At 50.5% G+C, this 20,477-nt stretch overlaps 1 protein-coding gene across 1 annotated transcript in view; it reads right to left on the minus strand.

Moving 5' to 3' along the window:
* Positions 1-20,477, minus strand: part of MYO5B (myosin VB) — a 284,644-nt gene that overhangs the window by 46,851 nt on the left and 217,316 nt on the right. Inside the window, exons 18-22 of the mRNA XM_087819084.1 lie at positions 15,450-15,561; positions 12,700-12,911; positions 10,691-10,847; positions 9,688-9,927; positions 3,769-4,002 (exon numbers count right to left, since the gene is read on the minus strand). Coding sequence (XP_087675210.1) covers positions 3,769-4,002; positions 9,688-9,927; positions 10,691-10,847; positions 12,700-12,911; positions 15,450-15,561 — 955 coding nt within the window. The remainder of the gene's footprint in view (positions 1-3,768; positions 4,003-9,687; positions 9,928-10,690; positions 10,848-12,699; positions 12,912-15,449; positions 15,562-20,477) is intronic.

A 20,477-nucleotide genomic window follows, 5' to 3' on the forward strand; every position in this document is an offset into this window, starting at 1 on the left:
ACAAGCGTGGCCCTCGCCAGGGACAACACTTCTAATTCTGCAACGTCCTGTGGAGGGTCACCTGCCTGTTCTCTGAGAGTAAGGTGAATACACAGGAATACTCTTTACCACGGGAGGGCATTCAGTCCATGGGAAACGGGCCTAAGCAGAGGAGAGGGAAGAGCCGACAGAAGTGCGTAGAGGGCTGTGCAGAAGCGAAGTCTGAGCTCACCGGGGACACCTGGCTGCGGAGGCACAAACTCCGTGAGAGCAGCGAAACAGGGCGGGCGCACTCCCTGCTTAAGGGAGCGTCCGCCCCACGCTTCAGAGGGAGTCCTACAGGACAGGCCTGCAAGTCCAGACCCTTCACTCTGCTTTATTTTTCTTTATAGCACATGAAGGACAACTTCTACTTAATTCCTGTCTGGACACCCTCCCATAACCCCAAATATTTAAGCTCCATGAGAATCATAATTTTTTAAAACCGCTTACTTTTGCCCCAGTGCGTAGAACAGAGCCCACAAACACAGACCCCCAAAATAAGTACCTGTTGAGTGAAGGGCCATGGCCTCCCATGATTCCTGCAATCAGACACTGTCCTTCTACAGAAATGGGGGGCAGTCTTCTTTCTAACAGCCACGGGCCTTTTCAGGAACAGTGACTCCTCAGAGTCCCAGCGGGACCAAGGACTCCTGCTCTGCACCTTCGGGGAGAGGACTCAGGCCATTCTGCTGTGAGAACCCCGCTCCCCCCAGTCAGATCGCTCCGCGTCTGCTGGGAAAACCCCAAACCTTTATATCGGAACTACCCAAGGGAGCCAACTCATGACCAACAACATGATGCAATGCACAACATCCGCCTCCCCAGTCTGGGTGCTCAGCCTGGGGGCAGCTCTTCACCCCCTCACAAGAGCCAGGCACCTGGCTGTGGGCTGCTCTTGTTCACCGGCCCGCACCCCTGCACCACGCCAGGCCTCACTGGCACCACCAGGCGATGTGCAGTGCTGATCCTGGGTAATGAGCCAGAACCATTATCTGTGCCACGGGCAGCCCTGGGACCCATGTCTCTCTTTAGGGACACACCACAGCGCAGCTGCGTGAGTCGGTCAGCAGAGGCCTCGATCACTGATAGATAACTTTACAGAAGAACAAAACACACGGTGCACAGGCTAAAACAGTCGGGAGGCTGAAGGCTGGAGTGTGCGCTGCTCTGGGGAGGGGTCACAATGCGTACCTTTAGTAGAAAGGGTGCCAACTAACTTATGCAGCTCCATGGACACAGGTGAGCTCCCGCCCCCAGGGAGACCTGGCCTCCCGCAGCCCAAGGCAGTGTCGCCTCGTGGCCTGCCAACGGATATGGTCACGGGTGGGGAGCCCAAAGTTTCCCTGATGCCAGTTCCAGTACAACATTTGCCGACAGAAATCTCAAATCCATTAATTAAACATCTACCAGCAGTCAGCTCCCTCACTGGGTTCTTTCTGTCTCATCAATCTCGCTCAACGCAGATCAGGCCCTGGACAAGCCCGGGAGGAAGCCAGCTGTCTGATTATTCAGCATTTGTTAAGACTGGACGCGGTGCCTTTTATAAACATTAAACCCTGACTAGGCACCGAAGATGAAAGGGGCAAAAATAGTCAGTGACCCCTCCCCGCTCACCCCCAGTTCCCCGAATAAAAAGATTCAGGAGACCCTAGAGAAGGAATTAATTCTGCCTCGACTTTTCTCTCTTCCTGGAAAGAGGCGGACATTGCGCTTAATGAATCATCTTATGCCCGTTTGTTCTCCTGTTGCCAGCTTGGGATTTGCATATATTTGGGGTCAGGAAGGTGACTTTCTGGTTCTGCCTCTGCATCTATTGCTCCCATTCTTGCAGCATCCTTGGATTGTTTCTTCTTGCCAGTTCTCAATGTATTTAATTCCTAGGTCAGCACACTCCTAGGAAACAGTAACACTTTTTTTTAAAGGAGAGGGGGAGGGTGTCCATTTCCCTATTTTGCTCTGCCAAAGAAGATTTTCATACAATAAACTGTAGACTCCCTGGGATGGAGACGTGGATATTTTAAAAGTGCTCTGAGACTCCAGTCACAGTGCCCAGGGGGCAGCAGGGAAGGAGGCCGGGGAGTTGATGAGTCAAGGGACTCTGTGGGGTGGAGAGAGGAGATGCAACTTTGGGGATCTGCTGGGTAAACAGACGTCCCACGTGCCCCGCCTGGAGGGAACTTGCTTCTCTATTTCTCCTGGGGTCACCAATCTCAAGGGTCTCCAGTTCTAACCTTGGCCTCTTCTCTCTGCCTTAGATGCCACCTTCTTATTTTTATCCACATGGACGGGTTACCAACCACCTGCTCCCAAGGGTCGACAGACAAGAAGTGCCAAGCTCCATGGTTTGCAGGTTACAGCTGTAGCTCCCTTTTCCCAGCACAACATGCCTCAATCCCAAAGAATAAAGTTTACTTCAGGCCTCGTGGTAGGTGAGCCAGCAGGTGTATTTGGGCAACACACTGGGGGTAGGAGGAGTTTTCTGTGCCAGGCTGCCTGCACCGGGAAGTCCCATGTCTCACTTTCTTTGTCACCTAATTTCCATGCAGTCCCCACCCCGGACTCCTGGGAAGTCCCTAAGATCTGGGGAAATCAGTGGCTGACGGTGCTGAAGTTCTGCCAGGGACAGAAAAAAGATATATGTACGCCCAGCGTGAGCTGGCTCTATGGGCTCTCATCTCACACGGCCGCAGTCTGCAGTCCGCATGTTTCCCAGTCAAGTCTGAGGGCTCAGCACGGGAGAAGGCAACTGGCGGGGAGGGGGGGGCCCTACAGAGCAGGCTGGGGTCCTTTGTCATTCCAGGAGCCATCAAATATAATCCCATGGAGCTGGCCAGTTGCAAGTCCAGAAGGGACCTTAGAAATTATCTAGACCAACTCTAAAAAACAGAACAAAACAAAAAAACACAGGTGAGGGAAGTCAGGCCAGTGAGACTTGCCACACACACTTGCTGATGGCAGAGCAGGAATGAGAATCTGGAAACATGGGTGCTACCCCGGCACCTGTCTGGCAGCATTCGTCCTGCCCACGTGTTTACACGTGAGAAGTTGTTATTCCAAGATTAGAAACACTGAATTCCTCCCTCCTTAGATGCTCAACCCACTGCGACTCTCCAGCGACAGCTGGGTGCAAAGCAAGCGGGCAATGCATCATGTGGCCCGTGGGCCTCTGCACAGAGGTGGGAGAGAGCTGCAGTGTCCTGAGTCTGTGGAAGGCTCTCCAGTGGCACATGGGACATCCTGGTTCGAACAGCTGTCTTGGGAGTGAGGATGGAAGGTTTGTATCCTGACTTTCAAGATGGGGTGTTGGGGCCGATCCCAGGAAGATCTATTTTATGGGCAGAGAGTAAACCTACGGAGCACACCGACCAGAGTGAGAGAGTCAGGCTGAACCTATCAACACTTAAGCAGGGCAAAGTCCCCAAATCACGAGGATTTATGACGAACAGGGGTGTCTAGAGGCTGCCTGTAACGCTGCAGGCAAAGTCGAGAAGAAAGCCACTACCTCTGCTCCATCTCTCCTGCCAACAAGGGCTCGGGCCCCAGAGCTGACCCGGTGGACAATTCTAGGCCGTAAGACACCAACGCCGGCCATGTGTACCCCCCTCAGCTCATGGTAGAAACTCAATCAATACTTGCTAGGGCACTTTACACCTAGACGCGAAGGGATGGTCGGCATGTGGACGCGAGTCCCTGAGAAGCTTCCACAGTTGGAAGCACCCCCCGCCGGCCGCCCTCTGCCCGCCTTACCTTTCTCAGCTCATCGTTCTCCCTGCTGTGGGCGTCCTCCAGGATCTTGCGCTCTGAGTGGGCCTTTTGCAGCTCGGTCCGCAGGCTCTCAACTTCCTCCTGCAGCTTCAGGCCACTGTCCTCACCTTGGCTCTGCTGGTAGTGGGCCAGCTCCTTCTTCAGCTTCTCCACCTCCATGGCGTGTGCGGAGGTGACCGCAGACAGCTGCTCCGACAGTGTCTTGAACTCTTTGTTCTGAGGAGAGCAAACAGGGAGAGGGGAGGAGAGGCGGAGGGCAACATTATCTGGCCAGGAAGAAACACGAAGGCAATTCAAAAAAGGGAACGTTCGATGTGGAATGCAACCTCCTAGTGACTGCATGCTTGTGTGCTTTCCTGGCCTCTCCCTGACAAAACTCTACTGTGGGCCTGGGAGGAATACAGGAAAGCAAAAATCACCGACGCTGACGCTCAAGGAGCGTTCACGAGCAGCGGCAGAGCTGAGAGCTGGCGGCTGGCTAACAGCAGTTAGTGTTCCATGTCGGGCTGGACAGATCTTAGGCCTGGTTTTGAAGTTGTGGGAAGAGCGTAGCCAGGGTCTGCTGCCTTTCAGGATTCCCTGCTCCATGACAATGGCCCTCTTACCCCTGGACTCGCTGGCACAAAGAGCTGCAACCTAATCTCTGGCTCTGAGACAAAAGACCCCTTCAGCATCCCTCTTCCAAGGAGGCCTCCACAGGGCCTCAGGATCCCTCTCACCACCTGTCAGCTCACCCCTTAGGATTATGACTCCGGAGACTGAGGCTCTGGCAGAGGACATCCAAGCCTCACCCCACAGATGGGGTACCCGATCACGTGCCCCCTCAAGGGATAGGTATGTGGCGCAGGTATGGAGGGGGCCTGGGAAGTGGACGGCAGATAAGCTCGCATGGGTGAAGCGCTGAGGACCTGTATAAACACGGGCAGAACTGGTCCTGCCGGAGCTGACACTGTCAGCTTAAAAGTGGTCAGCAGGTAGAGTGGAGAGAAAAGTAGGGCTCTCCAAAGAGTCACTGGTGATTGTTTACTGCTAGTGTCTGTGGGAGCGCCAAGGAGAACAGAGCTACTGGCTAAAATACCAGTAAGCTGGGGCATCAGGAGTCAATTGTTAATTTGTATCAGAAATTCAGCTCCATGGAAAGCAGTAGCAAAAGAACAGCGTTGGATCCGTACAATGCCCCCTTGTGGGACCACAAGGCTGGGACACCTCTTCTGCACTGCACCAGGGCTCCTGGTCAGGTGAGCAGCATGTGGGCTGGATTTCAGTCCTGCTCGTCCTCACAGCCAGTTACCCTGTGCAGGGCACAACCTGAAGAGCTGTACACAAGAGCCTCTGAGTGGTTCCCAACCAAAAGTCTACAAACCCCTGGCAGAGAGGGGGGAAAATCATCACAAGACAGTCTGCAACATGAGAAATGACACATCCCACACGTAGTACTAGCACTTCATGGGGTACTTGCTATGGGGCAGGCATTGCACTCCATGAGCCTGCGTATTAACTCATTCACTCCTCAGGAAAACCCTATGCAGTAAGGCTGATTCATAGTCCCATTTCACAGTTGAGAAAACTGAGGCACAGAAGGCCAAAAGCTGTGACTTGTAACATACTATTTTTCAAATGTACGTAGATGCTTTTGTGAGTCATAAACATTAACTAATTTAACATATTTACTGAAGGCATACTAACCAAACTGAATCAAATTGATTTAAAAGGCTACTGACTGAATCCATATGTTTGTGTCAACTTTTTTCAGATAAAAAGCATTTAAATATAGCCTAATATTCATAAAGGTCTAAGAAACTTGACCTTCGCTAGAAAAAAAAATTATAGGTGCAACTGGCCTAGTCACTCTACAAGCTGTGCTTAAAGCAAAGCCAGACTGGTGGAGAGCTGAGTTCAGGGATTACATTTTGGCTGAAAATGTCACACCACAGGCCTCAACCAGGGACACTGTAAAAAATGGTTGCAGGAACTGTCACTGTATTTACTGCTGAAGGATATTGTGAAGGATGTGGCTTATCACATCACACGTTACAAAAGCCCAACAGGAAAATATCAGCACCGAGGACAGCCCTAATCTTTCTATTTCTCTTTCAACAACTCTCAAGTCACCCTGTTTCCTTCTTTCTGTTGTTTCCTTGGGACTAGGTGTCAATTTTGTGTTTCTCTAGTTGGATGCACAAAACCTGAGACATGAACTTTGGGTGCTAGCCTTATCCTGGTTTTATTTTTCAGTTTCCTTCCTTGCTGACTTCTTGGCGGTGGGGATACATTTTAAAAGGCACCCCCCCCCCCCCCCCCCGCCTCCGCCAGAGTTGGGAACCACTCCTTTAGCCACATCATGCTATCAGTGCATTGTTGAGCTAAGAGTTACCTTAGAGATCTTAGGCCAAACCCCTCCCCCCTCCGAAGAACTCAGGGCTCAGCTGGAGATTGGCCATGACCCCAAACTGTCAGCTCTGGTTGCAAGTATAACTGAGACAGAACTCAGGCCTCCGTCCAGCTAGGAGCTTGTCCACTACCTTGTCCTGCTCTGAAAAATACTTTGAGACACCTTTGTCTATGTCATCCCTGACACACTTGTATCCTCTCCTTCTGACAAAGGATCCTTATGTGTCAGGGGAGCAGCCTGAGTTGTTCCAGGCAGTACAGAAAGAACAGAAACCCATCCACTTCCAAATGGCTGGCCCCTCTGCTAAGAGACTGCAGTAATTCAAGAATCTCTGAAGAGCTGGTGCTGCAGATTATGCGGATGTCTCCTTCCACAACAGAGGGTCAAGCGTGTTCTGTGACACCAGGTCAGAGACCTGACTGGCAGAGGCAGCCAGGCCAAGGACAATCTTGTCTACATTGGTTGGAGGTAGCAAGACACGCACTGCAACTAGATTGCCAAATTTTAGTCCCAGTCATGCTACTTGCTGTGTGACCTTGGGCAGGCTATTTAACCTCTCTGTGCCTCAGTTTAAACTGTGAATAATATTATCTTATAGGGTTATGAGGAGGATTGAATAATGCCTGGTACATAGTAGGGTGACACGGGTGCAAGAAAGCAAGATCTAATCTACCCTTCCGGCCTCTTCTGACCACCCTCTGTACATAGGCGCCCTGCCCAGGTTGGGAACACCTGCCTCCACTCACAGATGCTTGCCAAGCAGGAAGCTTAAGGCAAAAGCTCTTTTTAAAAATAGGCCTCTTAAATCTGCTTCTCTTTGATGTTCAAGCACGTGGATTGTAAAATACTAGATCTATTTTTAAACTCCCAAGTCAACTTTGGAAATCAGCAAAGCCAATGCAGGGCTGACGACCGGAAACCCAGGGCTGAGGTGGTGGGTGGTGCACAGGGCTCCTGGCTGGGTGCGGCTGTGTCAACAAAGCCTACTTGTTCCTTTGACTAGACTTTGCTCAGAAGGTTCATTGGCAAAATTTGACCCAAATATCTTTTCTAGTCAGGTACCAACAGCCCCAATAGCAATAATGAACAACTTGGTCATCCCTATGCTGGCATTTTTCAAATGGCCAGTCCCAGAGAGCAGACCTCTTCCCGTCCCCTCCCGTCCCTCTAGGTGGATGTGCCTTCTCCCCTGACCTTGCACATCTCTGCAGGCAGGTGCTGAGTGTCCTCTACGTAGCCGCACTGAGCTTTCTGTCTTCCTTGCCCCGTAAGGAGCCAAGATAATTCAGACACCCAGTGAAACTCACACAGAGCGCAGAAACATCCAGGGGGACAGTCTCTTGTCAGGGTTTTTTTTTTTTCAGGAGCAGAAAAGCAGAAACATTTTTCCTGCTGTCTTTGCACTGCTTTGAGGCTCTTATTCTGGGCAGCTGGCTATGGTATAATATGGCTCATTTATTTTCTTGCCTTATTGAGGTCATGAGAAGCTTAAAAATACTTAGTGTAGAATAGGCACAATAAAACCAAGTGACCCCCAAAGCAATGCCTGGCGGCCCCAACTCTAACTCTCCCCCTTTCTCCACACCCCGCACCATGCGCACCCGTTGGTTCTCGCCCTCCCTCTCCTCCCTCTCCCTTTCCTTTGTCAGGAGGCAGCTACAACCCTCCGGGAGCTGCAGGCGCCTGGCCTGTGGTCATCTTAATACCCTGCATGAACAAAGTAACAGTGAGCCTACTTGCAACTCTAGGAACCCAATTTAGCAATAACACAGGAAAGGACGGATACTTAGTAATTGTGGGGTTAAAACATTATTACTGCTGTGGGATCAGACAGACCTGGCTGGGAATGCTGGTTCTAGAATTTACTAATTCTGTGACCTTGGCAAGGTACTTGATATCCCTAATAATCCACAATTTCATCATCTGTAAAATGACCTCACAAAGTTGTGTGAGGATCAAACGAGAGGGAACATAAAACACCTATCACAGGGCCTGGCACGTGGTAGGCGATCAGAGAATTGTTAGGGCAGTGGGGGCGGCTGGCCCCATCGGCGCAGGACTGCTCCCCCGTGACACAGCACCCAATGTGTGTCGAAGTCATCCTCTGTTCACCAAGCCCAACAAAGCACCAGAAACTGTCAATAAAATTGTTCTGAAGAGAGGAAGGAAGATTGGCCACTTGGGGCACCAAAAAGTGGGTGTATGGGTGTGTGTGCACACACGTTCATGCCTCATCTTTCCAACCTGATGGAGGGCACCGGGTGCCCAGTGTCTGTCCCTCACTGCACCCTGCACAGTGCCCACACTCACAGGAACTTGATCAACAACTTCTCACTCGTGTGACTCACTGACAGGGGAAGGTGGCCAGGGTAGGAAGACAGAGGAAAAAAACCTTAAATGTATCAATGGTGACCATTTCCTGAGTTCTCTACTGCATACCAGGCCCTGCAGACGTGTCGGATCAACTTAGCTTCTTACAGCTCTATCAGCCCCATTATACGGATCAGGAAACTGAGGCTCAGGGTGGTTATATTGGTCACTCAACGTTTGAGCAGAAGAGTTAAAATCGAATTAGATTCTTTCTAATTCCAAAGCACGTGTTTTTCCCACCACGCAACGCAACAGAGATGGGTGAGCAAAGTGGTGGAGAGAACAGGCTCTGGAGTCAGGCAGCTGGGGTTCAAATTGTGGCCCCGCCGTTGTCACCTGTGTGACTGGAGGAAGTCACTTGTCCTCTGTTTTCTCACTAGTAAAAAAAAAAAAAATGAAGGATGGTACTGTTTACCTTCCTGTTGTGAGAACTAAAGACTTAAACAGACAAAGCCTGGGCCAGCGTGAGGCCCACAGTGAGCCCTCAACACACCACGCCACGCCATGCCACGCCACGCCACACCACGCCACACCACTCCCCACGAGGGCAGAAACATGTGACTCAGGCTAATGAATTAGCCACGGGGTGAGTGGCCTGAAACAATACAAATCTATTATCTTAGCTCTGGAGGTCAGGCGTCTAAAAGGGGTCAGCAGGGCCGTGCTCCTCCTGGAGGCTCCCTGGGCGAGCCCGTTGTGTTCCCTTTTCCAGTTCTAGAGCTGGTCTGCACACCTCGCTCATGGCCCCACTTCACTGCAGCCCTGAGTCTGTCGTCACATCTTCTCTGAGTCAGACCTTCCTGCCTCTCTCTTAAGAGGACACGTGAATATACTGGGTCCACTCCAATAATCCCGTATAACATCTCCAACTCCAGGTCCTCAACCTAAGCGCATCTGCAGAGTCCCTTCTGCTGTGTAAGGTAACATGTTCTGAGGCTCCAGGGAGTAGGACGTGGACATCTCTGGGGCTGTTATTCTACCTACCGTAGTCAGTAGCCGTTCCTGCCGAGCGGGTGACACCCTGAGGACATGCCACACCCTCGGATCTCTGGTGTGTGAAGTTCCCCAAGGAAGCCGTGGGTCTCCCTCAAACATACCCCCAGAGCACCCACAGCCCCCAAGCCCTGGGTGACACCCACCTGGTCGTCGATCTTCCGCTGCAGCTGGACCACCTTGTTCTCCATGCCCACGTTCAGGCGTTTCAGGTGCTGTGCTGAGCGGGCCTCGATCCTGAGCGCCTTCAGCTCCTGCTTGGCCTTGAGCCTCCGGAAGGAGCACTGGATGACGATGGCTGCGCCCCGCAGCCGCTGAAAGTGCCTGCGTGCCGTCCAGCCCCGCACGTGCTTCTGGATGATGGTGGCCTTGTGCTCCCGCAGGACCTGGCCGGGGATAAGCACACACCTGGTGGGTTCCCGCCGCAGGACAGAAGCAGGACAGGCTCACATACTGCCCGGGGGAGGTGAGAACCATGGCCGGCCTCAGTCTTAGGAGATACAGAACACATATGCCTCCCTAAGACTTAGGGCCATTTGGTTTATGGACAGGTCTTCACTAGGTTCTGCAGCCTGCGTGCCTGCAGGGAAGCAGCTGTCAAACCCTTGTTTTCAGGTTTTTTTTGGTTGTTGTTTAATGGTGTTTTTTTTAAACTTTTGGTTTATTGGTTAGGAAACCAGTCTAAAACCTCAAAGTTGAAGGGGCCTGAAGATTATCTAGCTGACACCTCTCCATTGAACAGATTTGGGTTCTGCACTGGTGATGGGGAGCTCCTGGGTCTCAGGCCTTCAGACTTGAGCCGAATATTGCCACCGGCTTTCCTGGGTCTCCAACTGCAGTGCAACCTGGCAGCCTCCATAACCACTGAACCAATCCTCCTAATAAATTCTCTCTCTCTCTCTCTCTCTCTCTCTCACACACATACACACACACTGATAGGCATGTCTCCTATTGGTTCTATTTCTCTGGAGAACCCTGACCAATGCACCTCCTCATGGGATTCTGGATAGGTTTTGGTGAGAACAAAGTTATAAAATTGCTTAGAAAAAATTTAGGAGCACCCAACAAACGTTCACGTTGGTGACAAATTCATTTGCTGCTGCTGAGTTCTGAGTTTGCAGCCCAGGTCCCCCCGGGGTGGCTACACACCTGGTGGTAGTTTCTCCGCACAAACATGCCCCGAGCGAAGGCCTGGAGGACAATGGCAGCCCTGCGGACCCTCTGGTAGGTCAGGCGGGCCCTCCGCATGCGGTACTGCTTCTGGAACACCACGGCCGCTCGTGTCCTCCGCAGATGCTCGGCCAGCCTGGGAGGGAGAGGATGGGCCATGCTGACGGCCTCTGAGCTGGCCACAAATGAAGCCCCTCCCCCGGGACCCCATCTGGACACCCCAGGTCAAGCCAAGTCTCCCATCCAGACTGAGCATAGGAATGCCTTGGGCACTGGAAGCTCAGGCTCAGATCCACAGAGTTAGCTTCTTTCTTGTTATCCAAAGTCTTTCCACAAGTTTAAAACTCAGTCTGAGTCTGACCAACTCTGTGACCTCATCTGCCCACTCCCTCACCTGCAAGCCCCTCACTGCAACCTGGGCATATCATGTGCTCACACTTCTGTCCCCTGGACCTCACTAGGCTTGGAGATATCATATCAGGGGCCGTGTCCCAATCATCCCTGCCCCCCCCCCCCCTCCTCTAGTATAGGGCCTGGCCCAGTAGGCACTTGGGCTGGCCCTACCTCGCCGTTTCCTGTCTCCCAGCCCTTTCGGCCTGGGTCATGCTGCACGTGGGCACTGACTTTCCTCTGTTTCATTTCCACCTTCCCCATCACAGCCCCCAGTAAAACAGAACATCAGTCTAATGCTTCCTATCCCCTTATGGGCTTGGTTTGGTGCTGGCAAAGTACTCATAGCAAGTACTCAACTTGGAGACTCAGACTATTAAAAGCTAGAAGGACTTGGAACTTATCTAGTGCAGCCCCAAGGGAGGAAACCCACCCAGCCCACCGAAATGAGTCATTTCCAGCTCCCTCTAGGTTCTCTCCATAGCTGGGCCCTGTGTAGCCACTAGAATACAAACTCCCTGCAGGGAGAACACAGGCCTAGGGCAGATTCACGGACAGAGTTGTCAGTGATGACTTCACTGATACAGGCTGTCGATGATTACGTAGTGTTGCTACTACTGACAATCCTCTCATTTCTATAGCTTTTGATCCAGAGAATTAAAGGCGCTCCTCATCTCTGGTTATGCTCGAATAAAGAGCTTACTGCCAGGATGTGAGGGTGGGCAGGAGGAAGCTTCTAAGTTTACCGCACAAAGGACGTCCGTTCTGGGCTTATAACTCAGGGGCTCACTTGTTTTTTCATATCCAAGCAGAGGTGACTACATTGCATTTGCTTCCAAATGCAAGACCTTATGGCAATTACTGTCACTTCTCCAAGGAAATCCCTATGGGAGAGGTCGCTGATTTTGAACCAAGGCTGAGTCTTACAGGAGGCCCTATCCCCTGAGCCCATCTCAATGGAGACACCCAGACGGCTTTAGCACATCAACCCAATGACATCAGTTACTAGGAGGGGGCCGTTTAAAAGCAAGGTTTCTTCTGCACGGTGTTAAGCTGGGCAGGGAGCCTGACCAGTATCTGGGCTCTGGCCCCAGGTGGCTGCCTGTGGTTAGACAAGTCACACCCTGTGCTGACTCAGTGCAGCAACTCAAAAAGGGACTTCCCAGGACTTTTCCAGCCCTAATTTTAAACTCCCAAGGGACTTTGAAATTTGTAGTGTAAATCTGAAGCTGAGTATAAGTTAACTGTGACAGAAAGGTTGAATTTATCACTTTTTCTAAAAGATCATTTTACTTTGGAGTTTAAGCAAAAGGAAAAATGGTAGTTTTGTGGCAAAAGCAGCCAGTTCTTAGCTAGCACCTGTGGGTAGGGACAGACTGGGGGAACCAGGAGACCTGGGAACTAGAACTACTCCCTCAGGTGAGAGGAGCATAAGCGAGGTGGGTCCAGCTGCTGGGTAGAAGTCAGGGTGCAGACAGGGCCCAACATGAACACCCTAAGTACAGAGGCTGAGGGAAGCCAACCAACTAAGACAGCCAGTCCCTAGCCCCTGCCTCCCAACCCCTATCTGCTCCCAGATGTGCCCCAGCTTGGCTCACCTGCGGGCCAGGTGTCCTCGGCAGTACCTCTGCAGGGTTAAGGTAGCCCCCTTCAACCTGCGGTATTTCACCTTCTGCAGCCAGCCCCGGACAGTTTTCTGGATCATGATGGTGGCTGCCCGGAACTTGTCAGCCCGAAGCTTCTCCAGGTAGGCTACCTGGCCTGCCCGGAAGAAGATCTTGGTGCGGCCAAACTGGAACTTGTCAGGGTCCTTTACAAGGCAGGGAGGGGAGCAGTTCACCATCAATGAGCCACTAGGTAACATGCTCACCACCCCAGCCCCTCCAGTGCAGAATTCCTTTGTCAGAGATCACGCGCCCTGCTCCTCAGATACACAATCTCTCAGCATTCATGTAACGGTCACTGAGTCCATCTCCACCTATGGCACAGGCCCTGGGCTGTGTGTCTGGGATGGAGCAGTGAACAAGATGCCTTCCCCTAGAGCAATTGACATGGTGAGGACAGAAGACAAAGACAAAGTATGTTTTTTTATTAGCAAACAAAGACACAGTATGTTTTCAGGTGAAGACTAGAAAGAGAACCGCAGGCTGGAGGGTGGGATGGGACTGTTTATAGGATAATCAAGCAACCATTTCTACAGAGGTAACATCTGAGCAAAGACCTGAATGGAGTGAAGAAGGCAGCCACAAGATAGCCTAGAGGAGGAGAGTTTAGAAGAAGAGCAGAGCAGATGCAAATGTCCTGTGGTGGCAACAAGCTGTGTCTTTTGAGGAACAGGAGAGCCAGGATGGCTGTGTGGAGAAGTGAGGGTGAGTGGTGGGAGGAACTAATCACCAAAGGCCAAAGAATTGGAGGGGAAGCCACTGGGGGTTCTGAGTAAGGGAAGAACCTGATCTGGCTGACATTTTTAAAAGATTATCCTCAAATGGCCACATAGTTGATTGAATAATTTCAGATTGCAAATAACTCCCCAAGTAAATTTTACTTGGTCTCAAACTATACTATGAGATTTTTTGGGGGGTGACATATAATTATTGTCTTAATTACATCTATTTACATTAAATTTAGTTGCCCTTCCCTGAGCTCACCCAGGTGGATGAAGAAAGATGACCCAGCAGTGTGCTTGTAGACAAGCCTGGGATAGAATACTTGATGGTTAACCCACAATAACTGAGCACTCTTTGTAAACAAACTTCCATCTGCTTTTGCTCATGGCCATGAAGACCATAAGGAGCAGGAAGTAATGGGCGAAGTTCTTGGGAAACCGCACACACAGAGGAATGTTTCATGTTGACACATGGCTGTGAAATAACGCAGAATCACCACTCTTAATGGCTAGAGCCTACGCAGCTAGCAGAAACCCAGCTCCACACAGAGAAGACGGTGCTGCCTCGGCTGTGCTGAGCTGGGACACAGAGTCCAGCTAGACTGCTGCTGACTGTCTCCCCCATGGCCAGGCTGAAGGGAGGGGCAGGGGCCTGTTTCTCTCCCTGCACCTGCTCCTCACTGCCCTGCTGGGGAGGCTCCCTCAGTGAGGAGGGGGCAGGGAGCAAAGGTAGGTGGTTCAGCCCTCACAGTGGAGGGTCAAGCCTGGGTGCTCAGGCTTTAGCAAAGCCAGGGTGAGGGATGGGGGAGTAGGGGGGTGGCCTTTTGTATCTTAGGACCCATAGTACACATGCTTCATTTTCTAGTCTGGAAAAAGCCACCAGGAAAGTGGCGATCTGGCCACACACGAAGAGGCTCCTGATGCTCCAAGTCAACCAGAATCAGTTGACCTTGAACACAGATTTTTCTCATCCATAAAAATGAGATAAAATGTGAACACAGATGGATGCACCATGGCAAAATCCTCAATTAGCCAGAGTCCAAATAACCAACTGCAACCTTTAATCAACAAGATTGTCACGCTCTCCCTCTCTACTGACTCTTTAGCACAATATTCTGTACTATCTACAGCTATTCTTACGTAGCTGAGACAATGCTCAGAGAGTGACTGAGCCACTTTCACAAAATAACACATGACATTAAGTCCTGGTCATCTGGCAATGAGCTACTGCAGATGAACAGATTTTCCTTGCAGAATAATACTTGAAAATTAGTTTTTGATGTAGTTCTATTACTTTCTTAAAGGGAAGATTTAAAAAATATATTTAACCCTTTATTGAGACCATTAAGTATCATACTTTACTGTAATCATTAAACTCTAGAAATAATCAAATGTTTATCACAAAAGGCTCCCAATAGCTCTGCTATTATAGTTCTCCAGTTTCAAGTGTCAGGTGTGAGATCAGGTTGTTTCCACTGAAACGAAATCCATTGCTTTATTTAAGACGGCATCTGGGGTTGGGCCTGAGGCTGACTATGCAACGAGGAAGGTAGGAGAAGCGCAGCTACTTTTCCCCCTGCTGGCGCCAGGCTGTGCCGGGCTCCAGGACAGAGCCCCAGGCATGTGTACAGGTGTCGGCAGGTGGGCTGAGCCATGGAGCTCGAGCACTGGAGAAGCAGAGATCTGGGGCCAGCACCTTTTAGCCAGGAGCAGCCTCATCATGGACCCCAGTGGGCTGTACAAATAATTTCACTCTGTGCTGAGATATGAAAAAAGCTAGGATGCACTCTAGGTAGGTGATAGGGCTTTTCCTTTAGTCACTGGTATATGAAAATGGATTAACATCTTGGAAACAGTTGCAATGAGATGGGTGAAGACCCACCACCCCGCCCTCGGCAATTCTCATGGAGTCCCAGTGAAGTTTTCACAGAGTCTGGGCCGCCCAGGGGGTGCCTAACTCACCTTGATGAGGTTCTCCAGGACAGACCTGCAGATGGCCTTTTTGTCTCCGCTGGTGAGCTCTCTATTCTTCATCAGCATCCGATACCGGTTGAAGAAATCATGGTAGGCCCACCTGCAGGGAAAAGAGGTGTATCAGGTGACAGGTCCTGCCTCTTGGCCATGAGAGGGCCATGGGTGATCTCAGTGCCCCATGGGGTCAATATTTCTTGAATAAAGCCCTTCTCAGAGCAGCAAAACCGTTCTGGGGCATGTTGTCCTCTCTTGATGCCCACTGAGAATTTCAGTGTTTGGGTGAATTACAGAATCACGGCTGGAAGACTGAGGGTAAAGGAGGGATTGAAGGCCCCTCGGGAGGACTGGCCAGAGGCAAAACCACTCATAGGGGCTTCTGCCCGAGCATCTGCTGCTCCAGGTCGCTGCTGCTGAGAGGGAGCCCTACCTGGAGGGCAGCTTGGTCTTTAAATGTCGGTTTTCTTCTTCTAAAACTAAAACTAATACAGCTCACTGAAAGCTATTTTTTTAATGCAGAAAAGTATACATTAGCAAATAAAAAGAGGCCACACCCTAACCCTAGAGATAACACTGTTCACACATTTCGGTCTAGTTTAGAAAGAACCATATTTCTCTTTGAAGCAGATTTTGACTTTTCCCCTCCGATCATTAGAGTATCAAAGGCCCTCAGTTAAGAAAAGGTCCAGCAATGCCGGTAAAACAAAGAATATTTATAATGTCACTATTCTTGCGTAAGGGCTGGTTTGGTGTGTTCTGGAGGGAAATCTTTGAGGGCCTTCTGTTTACCCCTTGGCCTCCGGGATCTCCACTTAAACAAAGGCAGGCTTTTCACTGAGCACAGACACTATTATTTAGGGGGGCCGGCCCTTTCTCCGGAAAGCTGCCTCACTTCAGAGACCCCCTGCGATGCTCCTCACTCCTTATCTGTTTCTGGGGGATGCCCACACCTCATGTCCGATATTCTGATGCAGCATAATTCTCCTCCACGGAGACTCCGAATTCCCAGTCTAATTGCCTCTGAGGGTGAATTCAGCCCGTGGGGCTCTATAACTCTGCATCCTCAGAGGAGGCGTACAGCCAGCTCATCTATAAATCACTGCTGCCTTGAGACGGTGCCTTCCCCTCACCCTTGGCCTTGCCCAGTGACTGCAGTCCCTCAGATAATCTCCCTCATTCTAGTATCAGCATGCTAGTAATTAATGTGATACTGAAGGATTAACGGGGACAAAATGGATTGTATCCCTTCTCCTCGAGCACCTTTGCCATTTCAAGGGGGCCTTTAGGAATTTTATCCAAAGAAATGAGTCCTGTGGAATCTCAGGACCATGGGTGGGTGGCAGACACACAATGAGCCTGGGAAGTAGGTTCTCTTAGCACTACTCCCCCCAAACACTACAACCCTATGCTCCCGTGGGCCTCAGTTTCCCCTTTCCCTCCCAGGCCATTCATCTCAGCTCCCTGGGATAAGAGGAAAACGGAATCTGAGCTCACTGCCCCTCCCCTGCCTTTGTAAACACTTATCTTGGTTTGGGGGAAGGTTTCTAACATAGCTATGGGCCTCAGAGCAGGGGTAAGAATAGAGCAAATAACAAAGTGGCCAGTTAGAGGTAATGTCTCACCTTCTTTTTCTGAATAACAGCTTTATTGAGATATAACTCATACACTGTAAAAATTTACCCCTTTAAAGTGTACCATTCAATAGATTTTTGTACATTTACAAAGCTTTGCAACCGTCCTCAATAGCGAGTCCCAGAACGTTTCCATCACCCTAAAAAGAAACCCCGTACCCGTTACCAGTCATTCACCATGCTCCCCTCCTCCCAGAGCCTGGCAAACACCACTAGGCTTTGTTTCCATGCCCCTTGCCTTTTTCATTGGTTCTGCCTGTCACAAATGTGGTGGCAAAGGGGGAATGACGGCATCTCTTCCGCTCAGAGCTGGCTGGGGATGTCCACAGCTCCCCTCAACAGGCTCACGCTATGTGCGGATCCCCCTCAGGAGGGAGGGAAAGGGTACTTGTGCACTTTCCCTTCACTAACTGAGCAGAAATTGTTCCCCTTCTTCCAGTTGGCAGAGGGACTGTGAACCAAACCCACCTAATTACTGCCCATCTCTAACAGCAAGCCTTAAACATGGAAACATTTAAGGGTATTTGTCCAGCTAAATGCTGCTTTAATTATTTCATTCACGTACAATACATGTCAAGAGAACTCCTAAGCCCTGACTGATCGTGACACCAGAGGCCTAGGAAGAGGAGGAGCTGCAGGTGATACGCTGCAAATCGGAGGTGCATTTTGTTTTTAATACATGCAAAGGCTACTGCATTTTCCCCAGGCTCTTTCTGCCCCAGCCCCTAAGTCTTAAACACAGGCCATTCTGTTTACAGACACTTCCACATAGGGTAAGATGGATTTGGGCAAAAATCAAATGGAACGACGCACCAGAAAGGGGCTTCATAAAGTCTGTGTCCTTACTCCACATGTGCACCCATCAATATCTGCCTCTCTTCTTGCAGTCTTTCCTGCTCACCCTATGAGGTCCCTTGACAGTGGTTCAGCATTTTTGGTGTGACTTCCTTTTTTTTCATCTTCACCCAAGGATATGTTTTTTGCTTTGTTTTAAAATTGATTTTTCAAGAGAGAGGAAGGGAGAGAGGGAGAGAAACATTGATGTGAGAGAGAAACATGGATCAGTTGCTTCCCACATGCGCCAGAATGGGGATTGAACCAGCAACCTTTTGGTGCACGGGAAGATGCTCCAGCCAACCGAGCCCCTCAGCCAGGGCTCAGTGTGACTTTCTGAGGGCACTTCCCACATTCTGCATTATGTTTATTTGTGTCCTCACTTGTCTTATTTTTCCTTCGGAGTTTGTAATTTCTCTGGGAAAATCATTAGAGCAGCATTTCACTGGGCCAAAAACATTCAATGCTTTTAATTTGAAAATTTCTTACTGCTGAGAGTCCCATAACTCAGGGGCGGTTACAGGTTAAGGAAATTATAAGAGTAGAGTGCTGTGACCGCAAAGACAGTAAGACCAGGATAGAAGAAGCTGGGGGTACAGAAGTAGAGGAGCTTGCCACTCACAATGGCCAGCAGTGTGACCTTAGGCAAGTCACAGCCTGGACACCTCACCTCCACTATCTGCAAAATCCAGAGAACATCACCCACCTCACACAGTATCACCCAACACATTAGTAGCCAATGAGCTCATGGATATGCAGTGTTTGGACAGACACAAAGCTTCCTGTAGACCTAAATTACTCCCCCTTCCTTTCCAAGCCCCCTCTGCTTTTCTACCTGCACCAAATCCAAGACCCCTCCACTTTTCTTACAAAGGCTTCCTCAGACACCTGCACCAAATCTAAGCCCCCTCCGCTTTTCTTGTAAAGGATTCCTCAGAAAGCTGCAAAGGTAAAACCAATGGGGAGGATGCCACCTTCAGAAACCAAGCCATCCACTGAAGGGCATGGGTGGGTGCTCCCTAAGGAGGTACCAGAAGGGTAACCTGCCCACTGTGGGGTTGGGCACGTCCAAGTGTCTTTCACCAAAGGACCCAGAATCAAATGTGGGTCCCTTTCTGTGGACCTCTGTGCTTTCCGAGACAAAATCTGCACAGGAGAGGCTCCACCACCTCTAAAAGGTAAACCTTCCGAGTGAAGCTAAACAGAGCCCATGATTCTTTTTCCAAACCAGAACTTCTTAACAGGACTTCCTGGTTCGACAGGGACCTCTGGATGGAGGTGTTTTGTGGCCACGTGGAAGTTGAGAAAGACCCTCACTAAGGCTACAGGGGTGTCCAGGATCCCTGAGCTTGTCCGCCACAACGGAATCCCTCCCCTCCGACAGCACTTTAGCTATTGCCGCTTCCACGTGGGACGCAGAGCCTTCTGCCTTGTAGAGAGGTATTTTTGTACACATATTAGAGTGCAGCCTCCTTTAGCCAGGGTCTCTCTTTGATACATTTTAAAACCTCCCAGCACCTTTCATCATTGTATTTTTACACAAGTCACTTACTGCATTCTAAAAGTTGGTATTTTCCTGACCAGTGATACGTTGGAACCTCAGGGTTAACTCTTTTCTCCCTCCACTATCTCTCAAGGAGGACGCTATTGGCTTTGGGGCAGGACAATTCTTCAGTGCGTGGCATGGTCCCACAGCACAGGACACAGAGCATCTTGGGACCATTACACACCACCCCAATCACAGATATCCAAAAATGCTCCCAAACATTTGTAAAATTGTTTATTACAGAATATAGTTCTAGTCCAAGAAAGCTTCTCTTGAGATCAACCAATCAGGAGAGCCACCTGCCCCTACAGTGTGAACCCACTGCTTCTTTCCCCACTGTCCCCCTCCATCAGTGGCCCTGGAGACATCCTCTCACACTCACAGTGTGGCTCTGCAGCTCGCTGGCCTGGAGGAGTCTTTCAAGCCAATCCTGGGCCTGGCTGCCCTGCCCTGCCCTTCCTCCCTTCCCTTCCCTTCCCTTCCCTTCCCTTCCCTTCCCTTCCCTTCCCTTCCCTTCCCTTCCCTTCCCTTCCCTTCCCTTCCCTTCCCTTCCCTTCCCTTCCCTTCCCTTCCCTTCCCTTCCCTTCCCTTCCCTTCCCTTCCCTTCCCTTCCCTTCCCTTCCCTTCCCTTCCCTTCCCTTTCCTTTCCTTTCCTCTTTCCTTTCCTTTCCTTTCCTTTCTTTCCTTTCCCTTTCCTTTCCCTTTCCTTTCCTTCCCATTCCTTCCCATTTCCTTCCCATTCCCACTTCCTTCCCATTCCCATTTCCTTCCCATTTCCATTTCCATTTCCATTCCATTCCATATTAATGGCAGAAGAGCTCCAATCCCAGGTCTATTCCTAAGCTCCAACCATAGCCCCAGCCCCAGCCCCCACCCAGGGCTATACAGAGTCGTAGCAGCCTCAGGGGTGTAATGCACACTGAGCACTGCCTTTACTACAGCTCTGCTCTCCCTGGATTCAGACTCTCGTGCCAGGGCCTGGCTGAATGTCCCGGACTTCAGTTTCAT

The sequence above is a fragment of the Miniopterus natalensis genome, chromosome 7 (genome assembly GCF_054644295.1).
Source record: "Miniopterus natalensis isolate mMinNat1 chromosome 7, mMinNat1.hap1, whole genome shotgun sequence".
In the NCBI taxonomy this organism is placed as follows: domain Eukaryota; kingdom Metazoa; phylum Chordata; class Mammalia; order Chiroptera; family Miniopteridae; genus Miniopterus; species Miniopterus natalensis.